This window comes from Capricornis sumatraensis, chromosome 1, assembly GCF_032405125.1.
Source record: "Capricornis sumatraensis isolate serow.1 chromosome 1, serow.2, whole genome shotgun sequence".
In the NCBI taxonomy this organism is placed as follows: domain Eukaryota; kingdom Metazoa; phylum Chordata; class Mammalia; order Artiodactyla; family Bovidae; genus Capricornis; species Capricornis sumatraensis.
This window is the reverse complement of record NC_091069.1, coordinates 252,167,324-252,180,152: the sequence shown is the minus strand read 5'-3', so window position 1 is coordinate 252,180,152 and position 12,829 is coordinate 252,167,324. Positions and strand designations below refer to the sequence as shown.

The following is a 12,829-nucleotide window of genomic DNA, read 5'->3' as shown; positions in this document are numbered from 1 at the left end:
AGAGTAGTAGAGTGGTTCCCTACTGGACAACTCCACCAACACCAACCCCAAAGTTCCAGTAGAAAAATGGACACAGACATTTACAGAAATGATTTCCATGGTGAGGAAGATTTTGCTTTCTTCTAAGACGTCTATGTGCAGCTGCTGAGAGGAGCACGCTCACACTCCAGGCTACACTAAAACATACTGAAATCTATGGAAGTTTTGTTTTTTTCTTGAAAACCACGATGTGGTAAGTCACGGTTCAGAGAAGTCCCTTTCCTCAGTGGAGCTCTGGTGTCCAAGCAGAGGACGCGGCGCTCTGGGCCCTACCTGACCGGAAGCGCTCGTCCCGGGCATTGCTGGGCCGCGGCTTGGGCTGCTTGGGTGCGGGGGCCGAGGCTTGTGCGGGCCCAAGGATGCTATTCTCCACTTGCAGGGAGGGGTCTACTCCTGAAACAGTTTCACAGAAACACTGTGAGTAAACAACCTGCTTTTCCAACAATAGAAAAACCCATGTAGAATAGCACACACCTCTCACATGCTGTTGCACAGCCCCCGCTGCACAACCACACACACCGGGGGCCCTAACGCCCAGAAGAGCCTAAATCTGGAGGTTGGGGCTGAGACATTGATGTCAGCTTCCAGCCCCTCCCTGTCAGCAGCCCTGGGACCCCAGCCTGGTACACACAGTGCATGGGGCCAGCTTTCTAGGGCCAGCTTTCTTGAACACCCCTTCCTTCCCCCACACTGGCTCTGGTGTCAGCAAGCCCAGCAGGAAGCAGCCCACAAAGCCATCACCGGGGTATTGACAGCCACCCTCAGACACAGGAAGAAAGCCGATGAGAAGCTTGGAGGCTTCAGGTGTTAACCACCTGGGCCTGTGACACCTGTGTCTCCAACCTGATGGGCGGCTCCATGACTGGCACACCCATGGCCGGCCGACACCCAGGCCATCAGGATGTCATGTGTTGAGTAAAGGACAAGCACGAGCCTGCAGGGTCATTTAACAGAGTCCCTGGTCCTGCCTGAGCACTAGACTGTTTCAAAATGTCCCAGAAAAACAGCCTTAGCCACCAGCCCTTAGCACTCCCCAAAAAGCAGTAGCCTGTCCCCAACTTAGCAGTGGCCACAGGACTGGAAAAGATCAGTTTTCATTCCAATCCCAAAGAACGGCAATGCAAAAGAATGTTCAAACTAATGTACAATTGCACTCATCTCACACACTACCAAAGTAATGCTCAAAATTCTAAGGCTTCAACAATAGGTGAACTGAGAACTTCCAGATATTCAGCTGGATTTAGAAAAGACAGAGGAACCAGAGATCAACTTGCCAACATCCGCTGGATCTTCGTAAAGCAAGAGAATCCCAGAAAAACATCTATTTCTCCTTTATTGACTACAGCAAAGCTTTTGACTGTGTGGATCACAACAAACTGTGGAAAATTCTTCAAGAAATGGGAATACCAGACCACCTTCCCTGCCTCATGAGAAGTTTGTATGCAGGTCAAGAAGCAACAGAACTGGTCATGGAACAACAGACTGGTTACAAATCGGGAAAGAAGTACGTCAAGGCTGTATACTGTCACCCTGCTTATTTAACCTATATATGCAGAGTACATTATGCAAAATCTGGGCTGGATAAAGCAAAGCTGGAATCAAGACTGCCAGTAGAAATATCAATAACCTCAGATATGCAGATGACACCACCCTTATAGCAGAAAGAGAAGAACTAAAGAGCCTCTTGATGAAAGTGAAAGAGGAGAGTGAAAAACCTGGCCTAAAACTCAATATCCAAAAAACGAAAATCATGGCATCCGATCCCATCACTTCATGGCAAATAGATGGGGAAACAATGGAAACAGTGAGAGACTTTACTTTGTTGGGCTCCAAAATCACTGCAGATGGTGACTGCAACCATGAAATTAAAAGATGCTTGCTCCTTGGAAGAAAAGCTATGAACAAAATAGACAGCCTGTTAAAAGCAGAGACATTACTTTGCTGACAAAGGTCTGTCTAGTCAAAGCTATAGTTTTTCCAGTATTTACATATGGATGTGAGAGTTGGACCATAAAGAAAGCTGAGCACCAAAGAATTGATGCTTTTGAACTGCAAGGAGATCCAACCAGTCAATCCTAAAGGAAATCAGTCCTGAATATTCATTGGAAGGACTGATGCTCAAGCTGAAGCTCCAATATTTTGGCTACCTAATGTGAAGGGCCAACTCATCAGAAGAGACCCTGATGCTGGGAGAGACTGAAGGCAGGAGGAGAAGGGGACGACAGAGGATGAGATGGTTGGATGGCATCACTGACTCGATGGCCATGAGTTTGAGCAAGCTCTGGGAGTTGGTGATGGATGGGAAGCCTGGTGTGCTGCAGTCCATGGGGTCGCAAAGAGTCGGACACGACTGAGTGGCTGACCTGATCTGAACTGCCCCACCTGGGCCTCAGGGGGTCATGACCTCTGATGCTGCTCATGAAAAGGCCACCTGACCCCAGCTCTCTAGGATGACACACAGAGAGGACAGAGGGGACAGGAGACGTGGGGGCCCTCACTCCGCTGCCTGAGCCTCCAGGCACCTCTGTGACTGAGGAGCCGCTGGAACACCAGCTCTGGCTCTACAGACAGGAAGGAACTGCCCCCAAGACTGGCCAACCTCCAGGGGTGGGTGCAGAATGCTGCCATTGCTGATGTTTATGTACCAGGTTTGGAGTGTTCATTAGCTCTTCAAAAATTGAACATATACACACATACATGTATGCAACATGCAGCAATACTGTTCAGCTCTGGCTCTTTGTTTCTTGGACTGACTGGAACAAATTTCCCTAAAATTCATAATGGAGAACACAGAATCCTATGCATTATGCACTATAAACAGGTATGCTTGCAAAGTGATGCGTAAATACAGGGACATCCTTGCATTTTTATTCTAAAATACAGTGCTTTTATTGAGATCGATTAATTTATTTAAGAAAGATATAAAGCCCAATGGGAAACCACTGGATGAAAGAGTAGTATATTTTTAGTCTTAACAGGTATCAAGAGAGAACTTCTCAGGCCACAGCATCTGCATTCCCACAGGGTGCCATATCCCCATGTCTCTGTCAGCACTGCACGTTACAAATTTTAGAATCTTGCCAATCTGACAGGAGAATGGTTCACTAATTTGCATTCCCGTATAACTAGTGAAGTCGAACACACTTTAATGTTTACTGCCTATCTGTACGTCCTTTATTTGAATTCTATGAATTCTATCCAGCTAAGGAGCCCCCAAAGGGCTTCCCAGGTGGCTCAGTGGTAAAGAACCTGCCTGTAATGTAGGAGATGTGGGCTCAATCCCTGGGTCAGGAAGATCCACTGGTGAACGAAATGGCAACCCTCTCCAGTATTCTTGCCTAGAAAATCTCATGGACAGAGGAGCCTGGCAGACTACAGTTCACGGGGTTGCAAAAAGTCAGACACGACTGAGCGACTGAGCATGCATGCATGCAAGGAGCCCCCAAAGGACCTGCAGGGAGCTCTGGTCAGCTAGAGGCTCCATCCTACACTGGACATGTCCCCAGGCCATGGCCAGCCGGCCGCAGCTCAGTCACTCTGCAGTGCTTCATTTCTAGAGAGACAATCATAACCTGTTTTTTTTTTTCCTCAAGTCTCTCATCTTGTCATCACTCAAACATTATTCAATATTCTCCTGAATTTTATAGTATTCTGTAATTGCAAGCATACTTAGAGCTTTACTCCTGAAGCTTATGTTCACTAATGCTTCAGAGGAAAGGGGGTCCCACTGCTGCCTCCACAGGCATGGCTGCTGCTGCTGCTGCTGCTAAGTCGCTTCAGTCGTGTCTGACTCTGTGTGACCCCAGAGACGGCAGCCCACCAGGCTCCCCCGTCCCTGGGATTCTCCAGGCAAGAACACTGGAGTGGGTTGCCATTTCCTTCTCCAATGCATGAAAGTGAAAAGTGAAAGGGAAGTCGCTCAGTCGTGTCCGACTCTTAGTGACCCCATGAACTACAGCCTAGCAGGCTCCTCCGTCCATGGGATTTTCCAGGCAAGAGTATTGGAGTGGATTGCCCATTGCCTTCTCCGACAGGCATGGCACCAGTTACTAAATAAATCTTCCCTCCTTTGAATTCTCCTGAGTCATTTCTAGATGCCCTCCCCTTACACTGTTCAGTCGTCCACGCGTCTCCCAACACCCTGTGGTTGGGACTGCCAAGTGCACATGACCAGGTTTAACACCTTGAAGGCCAAGCCTTTCTCCCCGCTACTCCTCTTCAACAATATACTAGCTACTCTCAGAACTTTTCTCCTCCGAGTGAGTTATTTCCAATGCCAGGTTTGGGGGGGAAAAAAAATCAATAACTGCTATTCAGACTGGATTACGTTTTGTCACATATTAACTTAGAAACTACTACTTTTATAATATTAAATATTTGCATTTAAGATATTGGTATATTTCTTCATATTGTAGGATCCTATACTTCTTTCAAATAGATTATATGATCCTAATATAGATCCTGTGGCTTTCTTGCTAAATGTATTAAAAACATTTGACAGTTATTTTTGTCATTATGAATGTGAGCTGTTTTATTAACAGAAATATTGCCAGAGAAAAGCTATTGATTCTTACATACTTATCTTTTATTCAAACCAAGATGCTTACTAATTCTAATAGCCAAGTGAGCAGTCACCCAGCTTTCAACATATAAAACAACAGCACCTGGCGAGGGTAGGGTCCTGCCGTTTGTCCATGGTGCTGCCTGGGCACTGGCCTGCAACAGACGGCCTTGCGAGCAGCCCAGCGGGCTTCTTGTTTGCCTGCTAACAATTAGGGTTTCCTCTGGTAAAATATTTATGCAAGTCTTTAGCCCATTTTCCTACTGGGCCTTTTAAAAAAAAATCACATGGGGGAACTTTCTGTCTCTTTATAAAGTTTAAATTAATGAAAATTAAATTTAAAAAATGCAGTGTCTTAGTCACGCTACCACACCTCAAGTGCTCAGAAGCCACATGTGGGAAGCGCTCAGTAGACTGGACAACGGGGCTGCAGAGCGTTCCCACTCTGGCAAAAGGTCTCCTGGATGCTGCAACTTCACTGGCTCTGGACTCTAGTCCTTTTTCTCTTATTTATGTTACGATCATCTTCTCCTATACTGTGACTTGTCTTTAATCTCTTTATGGGGACTTCTGATAAAACATGATTCTTAATTTTAACACACTCTAATTTACCAATCTTATCCTTTTCAGTTGCTGCTTCAGTTGGTACCTCCAGGGACTTGAGAAATCCCTCCTCCTGTCTAGAGATGGTGACGGTTTTCATATACAATCTTCCAAAGGTGCTATAATTTTTGCCTTTCTCACTAAAGCCCTTCATTTCTGGCTTCTGTGTCTTAGGGAACTGTGCCGGCATTGTGAGCTGCAACACCACCTCCACCATAAACCTGGTCCCCACAGCCATACATGTCTGTCTAGGTCCATGTTCTGTTTGTGAATCGAGCTATCTACCCTTGTGCGAAACCAGGCTGTCTTAATGACAGCTTGCTATTAACTCCTCATATCACAACCAGCAAATCCTCCAACTTTATTCTTCCTTTTTATCATTATTTTGAACCCCTTAGCCCTTTAAACTTATATATAAAATATTTAACTTCTTTTTTTTGCCTTGCTGCACAAGCCACGTGGGATCTTAATTCCCTGACCAGGGATGTAACCTGTGCCCCCTGGAGTGGAAGCATGGAGTCTTAACCACTGGACGGCCAGGGAAGTCTTAAACTTCTACATAAATTTTAAAATCAGCTTCTTAAATTCCACCCCCAAAAACTGTGCTGAAACACTGAAGGTGCTGACTCTGAAGATCAATATGAGGTGGGAGAACTCACAGCTTTATAATATGTGTTCCAAACCTAAGTAAGGAAATGTTCTTTACTAAAATCATAAAAATAATCATGGTCTATGATAATAAAAATTACATAATCCTATTTGGGGATGAAATCTATACCAAACCAGAGACATAAACTTTAATCTATGACTTTGGATTTTATAATTAATATTAGACATGTTATTTTCCCAGCCCTTATTAATAAAATATGAAACTACCAAAGTCAAACTCTAATACCAATTTTTAAATCAGTTTTATAAGACCTGTGTTAACCTCACCTTGAATGAGGGGTACGCAGCGTGCAAGCAGCTTTGCCCTTTTCTTTTCATATCCTTTTTGAGTGATGTCACCTAAAACAACAATAGAAAAATAGAATCACATTTCTTCTAAAGTTCCCCAAAATTTTTAATGAAAAGTTCATTCATAATGGAAAAACTGGAAACACTTAGGTCCTTCAACTGGTGAGGGAATAAAGAAAGGATGGGGTGTCCACACAAGGCAGTGCTGCTCAGCAGTAAGAAGGCGCGAACTACTGACAGACAGCAGTCTGGGTGGGTCTTACAGGCACACAGCTAAGCGACAGAAGCCAGGCTCCAAAGGCTCCCAGCGGAATGGTTCCGTCACATGACACCCGGAAAAGACAATGTTACAGGCAGCGTCAGACTGCCGCCAAGGGAGGGGCTTTGGGAGGACGGACCAGAGTGGGACGAGGGAATCCTGCGGGGGGTGAAGCCGGTCCACACTGTGATCGTGGTGCTGGTTCTACGACGACACGTTGGTCCCGAGCTCACAGAACTACACCCCAGGAGGGCTGAGTCCAACAGTATGTAAACACTTCAATATCCAAAATCTGAGATCAGCATCTTGGGGTAGCATGTTGGAACTATAGACTCTGAGGCCACACCCCAGACTGACAAAATCCGATGTGCTTTTCACTGGATGCCCACGTGACTACGAAGATTTGAGCTGTGGAGTCTTGGTGTGAGGAGCCACAGAAACCAACCCTCGCAGGCCAGAGGGCATCTCTAGGCCAGGACTCGGGTTCTGATAAATTATCATAAAGAAGAACAGCTTAAAAAGGAACTAACCTACCCAGGAACAAGGCAGGAAACGTGTCTGCAGGGAAACACTTCTCATCTAAGCACGCCAGCTGATTTCCTGGACAACTCAAGCACTCAGGGTGGGTTCTGTGTGTTTTTGACCAGAAACACGTTACAATGTCCACTAGTATCCTGTTCTTCAAGTGAACTGTCTTCAACAGAGAGCTTCAAGTGTTCTGCAAGCCCTTCTGGCATCCCCTCCCTGTCCTTCATTATCCCCCCAATCCGCTCACCCCAAACAAGCCAGCCAAGCGAGGAAGCTGCTGGGAGTCAGAGGGCAGCCTGCCATGACATGCCGAGCACTTCACCAAGCACTTCCTCAGCCGTCAAAGGACTAGCACTTCTGAATGTCTGACACGTACATTAAGCCTCCCTGAAACCCTCTGGGAGAACATTAGCCCACCACCCACAGAAGACAAGCCTAAGGTCAGGGAGTCACTAGTCCGGCCCTGGGCTCGACAAAGCCCCTGCTTTGACCACGGCTCACTCACTCAGGCCCCTCCCCACCCCCATCCCGTGAGTCATCACTCAACTTCACCTTACTCTCCCAACAACCCCACAGGAAACTCCTCTAATGCCTTCAGTGCCTTTTAATTTGAACATGTTCTGTAGACCTATGCCACTTTAAAGTCCGGGTATTTTTACTTTACCTGAACAATCACTTCATTTTTTAAATTTTTAAACTGGAGGATAATTGCTTTACAGAATTTTGTTGTTTCCTGTCAAACCTCAACATGAATCAACAATAGGTATACATATCTCCCCTTCCTCTTGAACCTCCCTCCTATCTCCCTCACCATCCCACCCCTCTAGGTTGATACAGAGCCCCTGTCTGAGTTCCCTGAGACAAACAGCAAATTCCCGTTGGATATCTCTTTTACATATGGTAACGTAAGTTTCCATGTGACTCTCTCTATACCTCTCACCCTCTCCTCCCCTCTCCCTGGGTCCGTAAGTCTGTTCTCTATGTCTGTTTCTCTACTGCTGCCCTGCAAATAAATTCTTTGGTACCATCTTTCTAGATTCCATAAATACGCATTAGTATATGATATTTATCTTCCTCTTTCTGACTTACTTCACTCTGTACAATAGGCTCTAGGTTCATCCACCTCATTAGAACTGACTCAAATGTGTTCCTTTTCATGGCTGAGTAGTATTCCATTATGAATATGTACCACAACTTCTTTATCCATTCATCTGGCAATAGACATCTAAGTTGATTCCATGTTCTAGCTATTGTAAATAGTTAAGCACTTCATTTTTATTATCATCCAATCTCGGCTGGCTCAGATAGTAAAGTGTCTGCCTACAATTCAGGAGACCTGGGTTTGATCCCTGGGTTGGGAGGATTCCCTGGAGAAGGAAATGGCAACCTACTCCAGTACACTTGGCTGGAAAACCCCATGGATGGAGGATCCTGGTAGGCTATAGTCTATGGGGTCGCAAAGAGTTGGGCACGACTGAGTGACTTCACTTTCACTTTCAGTCTCTGCGACAATGGGCACACCTGACCCACTGCTGACCACAGTGGCCCATGGGCTGCGTCCTCTTCATTGTACCCTGACTGGACACTTACAGATCCCAATGGGATCCAGAATGTGACTGCATGGTTTTGTTTATTGACTTTCAACTTCTTAATAAATTTAAAGCACATGTGTTTTTTTAAATAATACCTACTAAAAATAATTGTTTCCTCTAGAATATAGGAAAATATATAGAGACAAATTTAAATGAAAACAATATTGCAACACTAAACTAAAAAGGATAATCCCTATTTACAAGCAGAGCATTTGGTTTTACAAGATTTTTTTCAATTTCTTTGTTAAATTTTAATTGGAGTATAGTTGATTGACAATGTTATGTTAGTTTCTGCTATACAGCAAAGTGAATCAGTTATATATATATATAATATATATATATAAATTATATATATATATAAATTTTAATGAATAAAGGGGAAAAAGTGGAAGTAGTGACAGACTTTATTTTCTTGGTCTCCAGAATCACTGTGGACGGTGACTGCAGCCATGAAATTAAAAGATACTTGCTCCTTGGAAGGAAAGCTATGCCCAACCTACACAGTCATATTGTCACCCTGATTATTTAACTTATTCCCTATATTCCCCTGTGTAATATAATTATACACACACACACACACACACACAAAGACATATCACTCTTTTTTAGATTCTATTTTCATATAGGGGGCTTCCCTTGTGGCTCAGACAGTAAAGAATCTGCCTGCAATGCAGAAGACTTTGGGCCTTCGACCTCTGGGTAGGAAAGATCTCTCTAAAACAGAATGGCTACCCACTCAGGTACTCTTGCCTGAAAAATTCCATGGACAGAGGAGTCTGGCAGGCTATATGTCCATGGTATTGCAAAAAGTCAGACACAGCTGAGTAACCAGCACTTTCACTTCTCATATAGGTAGGTCATTACAAATATTAAGTAGAGTTCCCTATGCTATACAGTAGGTCCTTATTAGTTAATCTATTTTATGTATCGCCGTTGCTGTTCAGTCACTCAGTCGTGTCTGGCTCTTTGCAACCCCATAAACTGCAGCACAAACTCCAGGCTTCCCTTGTCCTTCACCATCTCCCAGAGCTTGCTCAAACTCATGTCCACTGAATGAGTGATGCCATCCAACCATCTCATCTTCTGTCACCCCCTTCCCCTCCTGCCTTCGATCTTTCCCAGCATCAGGGTCTTTTCCAATGAGTCAGCTCTTCACATCAAGTAGCCAAAGTGTTGGAGTTTCAGCATCAGTCCTTCCAATGAATATTCAGGGTTGGTTTCCTTTAGGATGGACTGGTTTGATCTCCTTGCTGTCCAAGGGACTCTCAAGAGTCTTCCCTAGCACCACAATTTGAAAGCATCAGTTCTTTGGCACTCAGCCTTCTTTATGATCCAATTCTCATATCCATATATGACTACTGAGAAAAACATAGCTTTGACTAGACAGACCTTTGTCAGCAAGGTGATGTCTCTGCACAGGTTACACTGTGTAGGTTGGGCATAGCTTTCCTTCCAAGGAGCAAGTATCTTTTAATTTCATGGCTGCAGTCACCGTCCGCAGTGATTCTGGAGACCAAGAAAATAAAGTCTGTCACTACTTCCACTTTTTCTCCTTCTCTTTGCCATGAGGTGATGGGGCCGGATTCCATGATCTTCGTTTTCTGAATGCTGAGTTTTAAGCCATGTTTTTCACTCTTCTCTTTCACCGTCATCAAGAGGCTCTTTAGTTGCTCTTCACTTTCTGCCATTAGAGTGGCATCATCTGCATATCTGAGGTACTGATATTTCTCCCAGCAATCTTGATTCCAGCTTGAGTCATCCAGCCCAGTATTTTGCATGAGGTACTTGCAAAGAAGTTAAATAATCAGGGTGACAATATACTGCCTTGACGTACTTCTTTCCCAATTTGGAATCAGTCCATTGTTTCATGTCTAGGTCTAACTGTTGCTTCTTGTCCTGCATATAGGTCTCTCAGCAGACATGTAAGGTTGTCTGTTATTTCTCTCTCTTGAAGAATTTTCCATAGTTTGTTGTGATTCACACAGTCAAAGGCTTTAGTGTAGTCAATGAAGCAGAAGTAGATGTATTTTGGGATTCCCTTGCTTTTTCTATATATAATAATGTGTATATGTCAATTCCAATCTCGTGATATTTTAAGATTAAGTATTCATTTCCTAGAAACAGTTTCTTCCTATGCTGCCATTTCAAATGAGTGCTCATGTGGGGAAGGCAGCAAGGGGCATTCAAAAAGGAAATATGCTAACTCCCAGTTTGGTGCCCATGGGCTCCTGAAAGTTGTCCAGAACAACTCAACAGAACCAGCTACATGTTTTCACATGTGACCAGCTACATGTTTTCAAGTATCCAACATAGACCACCAACCCAACATGCCTCTGAATGCAACATGGGATCCAAGACAGACTCCAGCCAAAATTAATGAACCAGTAAAGGACTCATATCCGAGGTCCTTGACCCCAGGTACGGTGAGCAATATAGAGACAGACAGCAGAGCATGCTCCTCGACCCACTGCACAGATCAGGCGACCCTACCCACGGGCCAGAGGAAGGCCCAGACATAGCAGAGGAGAGTCTCCCCTGGCTGGCCACTCAGGCCCGAGCGGCTCTGGAAACAGGCCAGGACGTCCACAGGTGCTTTTCTGGCAGTCTGTGGGCAGCTGTCTCACTACCCCACACACTGGGTACAACGTGTGGTGCAGGCTGACCTCCAGGCTGCAAACCAAATGAATTACAAAGGCAAAATCCCAAATGATATCAAGTCTCTAACTCAGTAACAGTTTCTAAAAACCTATTCTGGAAAACACTCAACAGCTCCTTAAGGTCACGGAAACAAGGAAGGACAGGCAACGAACATTACACATAAAAGCAATGTGAGACAGCCTGTTCACAAAAACAAGCAGGAAGAAGTGAGTTTGCAGCCCCACAACACTACTTCAGAACACTGTTGACCCTAAACATACCCTGGTACCTGGGGGAGCGGGGAGGGGAACTATTTACAGGAGATCCATGATAACCTACTAAGTACAGCAAACTGAAAAACACTGTATAAATAAAAAACAATGTAATTCTGGTGAAAGTTGCTCAGTTGTGTCCGACTCTTTGCGACCCCATGGACCATACAGTCCATGGAAATTTTCCAGGACAGAATACTGGAGTGGGTAGCCTTTCCCTTCTCCAGGGGATCTTCCCAACCTAGGGATCGAACCCAGGTCTCCTCCATTGCAGGCGGATTCTTTACCAGGTGCACTATCAGGGAAGCCTATTCACAGGCATGTAGGGAGATATATTTTTGTGTGTGCAGAAAATGTCTGGAGGGTACCCAACACATTATTAGTAGTGTTACTCCTGGAGAATGATTTATTTAGCTTGGGGTAGGTATTAGATTTCATCTTTTACTTCACTTCTGAACTTGTTAAATCTTTTGGCACAATAATCATACAATCTTTTGTAATTAAGAATATATGGAAGCTGGTTTGATAACATACTATGGTTATGTTATTGTAGGAAACGGAATGACTTCTATGTACTATTTTCATAACTTCTTATGAGATTAAAATTATTCCAAAATTAAAAGTTAAAAAATATATGAGCGAGACTACATAAAATTGGTGTTATTTCTGTTTTAAATGTTTGATAAAAATTTGTCAGTGAAACCATCTGGGCTTGTAGATTTAATTCCCAGGGTTTTTCTTTCTTCTTTTGCTTTATTTTACTTTTTCTAGAGCAGTTTAAGGGTTACAAGCCAAACTGAAGGCAAGGTCCAGAGGGCTCCCATACAGCCTCTACCGCCACACGCACAGCCTCCCCCATCATCAACATCCGCCACCCAATGGTGCTTTTGTTACAGGTAATGAGCCAGCCCTGACACAGAAGCCTCAGCTTCCAAAGCCCTCCCTCTTGTCATGCATCCCACGGGCTTGGACAAATGCATGATGACATATAGCAATCATTAAGCTATCACACAGGGTATTTCACTGCCCTAAGAATCCTCTGTGCTCTACCTGCTCATCCCTCTTCCCAGATTGTGAACCCCTGGTGGCCACTGATCTTCTTACTGTCTCCATAGTTTTCCAGAATAGCTGGAATCTGTAGCCTTTTCAGACTGATTTCTTTCACTGAGTTAACAGGCATTTAAGATTGTTCCCTGTCTTGCTTGGCTTGATAACTCACTTCTTTCCAGTTCTAAATATTCTATAATATTCCATTGTCTCAGTGTACCAGTTCATTTATCTATATTCAACTACTGAAAGACATCTATCTTGCTGCTTCCAAGTTGGGGCAGTTATGACTAGAGCCCCTGTAAGCACCCAGGTGCAGGTTCTTCTACATACC

At 44.4% G+C, this 12,829-nt stretch overlaps 1 protein-coding gene across 5 annotated transcripts in view; it reads right to left on the bottom strand.

Moving 5' to 3' along the window:
* The window catches only part of DIP2A (disco interacting protein 2 homolog A), a 115,771-nt gene that overhangs the window by 90,639 nt on the left and 12,303 nt on the right, over positions 1-12,829 (bottom strand). For all 5 annotated transcript variants that reach the window (XM_068975682.1, XM_068975665.1, XM_068975673.1 and 2 more), the window contains exons 2-3: positions 6,140-6,211; positions 313-432 (exon numbers count right to left, since the gene is read on the bottom strand). In XM_068975682.1, the coding sequence (XP_068831783.1) occupies positions 313-432; positions 6,140-6,211 (192 nt within the window). The remainder of the gene's footprint in view (positions 1-312; positions 433-6,139; positions 6,212-12,829) is intronic.